A 2,636-nucleotide genomic window follows, 5' to 3' on the forward strand; every position below is an offset into this window, starting at 1 on the left:
ATCAAAAGAGCATGAGAAACTGCTAATGCACAACCGTGGCCCCTCAGGAAACTTCCGTGGATCGCTGAGGCACCATGAGGAAAAAATCAAAACAGCAAGAAGCAGCATCTGAAGCAGCGAGAGATGGGACTGACACTGTTCGTAAATGGAATCATGTTTTTTCCTCATACCCTCCTCCTCCCCTAAAATACTGAATGGAAACCGGAACACAAGACCAGCTTGCGCCGTGTTTCCTTAGTTATAGCAGTCGGAATTTCAGACTCTAGGTGAGCATGTAGTTGTTTCTGCCTACTGAATAGCAACCCTACAGCTGCTCGTATCTTCTGCCACTCTCGGGACGCTCTCACAGGTTTCTAGGATCCAGCAGGAAAAGAGCAACAGCAAGAGCTGGTCCAAGTCTCTCCTAGGAAAAGCTGCAGAACTGAGCCAAGTGTGTCTGGCAACTGAAAGAATCCACCAAGCTTCACTTGAAAAGTCTTATCAGCGTCCAATTCAGTTGTAAAACAGATTAATCTTTCGAAATGCACTTCCAATGTGCCTGCCAAGTCGTGGATATCGGCTCTTGCAGTTACCTTCTTACCAGGTTGGCAGATCCTAGTGAGAGTCTGTTCTCGGCAGCTACTGTGTGAAAGACTTCGGAAATGCCTGATGCAAAACCTGTACTGCATTATCTGCTCTGTTGTCAGCGTTCTACGTGACCTGTCAGCAATGCTAGATCTATTTTCTTTCGATAACGTGACTACCAAATACGTTCATCTAGGTAGCTTATAACTGGCCAACTGTGACTACTATTCCTCCGTATGTTTCTATGGAATCTCCGTAGGTTTTCAGCTATACATACCGAGACAAAAAACAGTCTTAAGAAACATATCAGAGACACGCAGCATACGAGGACTTTACCGTCCACTTTCCAGTTCTCAGAGGACAAACTGGTCCTACTTCATTATCTGAGAACCTTTTAAGAACTCTGTAACATGGTAAAGTTCAGCTCCATCCTGGACAACTGAGCGGAGACTGTGCTCCCAGGGACTACGGGGAAACCACGTAAGACAGGTGTTTTCGTTTCAGGGGACCGGCGAGGTCCATTCTAGGCTTTGAGTCCAGTTTCATTGAGGCCGAAGTGGCTGTGCAGTCACCAGACCAGGACTGAACCTCTGTGTTAGAGCTACTTTCCTCCGCTTCTCTGAAGAATTTCTCGTACTTGTCCAGATACGGAGGCCTTTCAGGCAGCAGATAGTAGTGCGTTGAACTGGCCTTCTTACCATTTTCAATAATCGGAAGAATGCAAGGGACCCTGTTGGAAGATCCTTCACTATTTTGTCTTTGCAGGGCTTTGCTGCTGACATACTTAGGATCAGGTGCAAAACTCTGGGTGGGGGGCATAACCCCGTTGAGGTATGACGGCAGGCTTTTGGGACTCGGCGTACGGGAGTTGCTGCGTGACAAAGGTTCTCTTGGGGGCACTTTCGGAGGCCTGTCTTCATCACTGTACGCACTAGAAGCGACTTCTGCTGACCACCTTCTGTAATCGGGTTTGAGAGCCCTTGGAGGAATGGGAACCCTCGGTGGAATCTCAGGTTTATCTTCATCGGAGTTTGGAGAAGACCTGTTTAAGTGTCCAGATAGTCTTAGTACCGGTTTATTGAGAGATCCGGCTGGCCCGGAATGGGACCTTCGCAAACGTCGATGCAGCTGCTGTGGAGGAGGATAAATACTGGATATATATCCATTTAGGCTCGGTGTAGGGATGGCATCTTCTGGTTTTGGTCCTGTTGGAGTATCAAAGTACGCGTAGTTGATTTGCCCGCAGCCCCTAAAGCTCCGCCGGCTGGGAGCACTGGATTTAAAAGGGGGAAGTTCGTAGTCTTCTAACAAGAAGTCAGTATCTGAGCTGGTCAGGAATTCCACCTCCTTGTCAACCTCATCTGGAGAAAGGTCTTCAGAAATAGGCAGAGGGGGTAGCGGCCTGGAGCTACGGTCGTGGGAAGATGCAGACAGAAGTGGAATTGGCCCGTTTTTGATTGGCATGTGAGGAGGTGTTTCTTCAGAAACACAGCCCATGGTTAATGACAGTTTACTGAAGCCAGGAACGAGATGGTCTTCAGGTCTCGCAATCGGCTGATCGCTTTTGGGACTCTGAGGAGGTGGACTGGATTTCTGAGGCGGGGCTTGGATGCAACTTTCAGCAAAGCTGTGGTCATTCACAGGCGCAAGGTTGGCCGAATGCCCTAAAAAAGCGAGAAAGACTTAGAAATGCTTTTCTAAGTAACACACTGATGCTTAATGACTCCAGTTGCAAACCCTAGCTGTTCCACATCCTTTCCTGGTTGTGGATTTATGCCATTAGCTGAGAGAGCAGCCAGTGCTCCGCTTCAGGGCCCAACAGAGCGGAGCTGCAGCTACACAGACCCCAGCCGCGGCCTCCGGCGGAACAAGCACTATTCCACCCAATGCCTTCTCAGGCACAAGTGTAACGGCGACTCGGAGGCCTCCAAGTACAAGGAAAAGGCGTTTCGTGGCTTCTTTGCTTAACGTGACGCGGTATTTGAAACGGGGTGGGGGGGTCGTGGTTGGGCCTGAAGCGGCGTTTCCCGAGGCGCCCGCACCGCGCCACCAGGGGGCAGCCGCGCACGCGC

The 2,636-nt window shown here is 49.9% G+C and overlaps 1 protein-coding gene across 1 annotated transcript; it reads right to left on the reverse strand.

Moving 5' to 3' along the window:
- Positions 1-1,029: 1,029 nt before the first annotated feature.
- Positions 1,030-2,228, reverse strand: ERRFI1 (ERBB receptor feedback inhibitor 1; the record flags this gene model as incomplete). Its single annotated transcript, XM_010150233.1, has 1 exon — positions 1,030-2,228. A coding segment is annotated over one exon (1,199 nt), but the record flags the coding sequence as incomplete, so codon positions are not given.
- Positions 2,229-2,636: the final 408 nt, after the last annotated feature.

The sequence above is a fragment of the Eurypyga helias genome, unplaced genomic scaffold (genome assembly GCF_000690775.1).
Source record: "Eurypyga helias isolate BGI_N326 unplaced genomic scaffold, ASM69077v1 scaffold21644, whole genome shotgun sequence".
In the NCBI taxonomy this organism is placed as follows: domain Eukaryota; kingdom Metazoa; phylum Chordata; class Aves; order Eurypygiformes; family Eurypygidae; genus Eurypyga; species Eurypyga helias.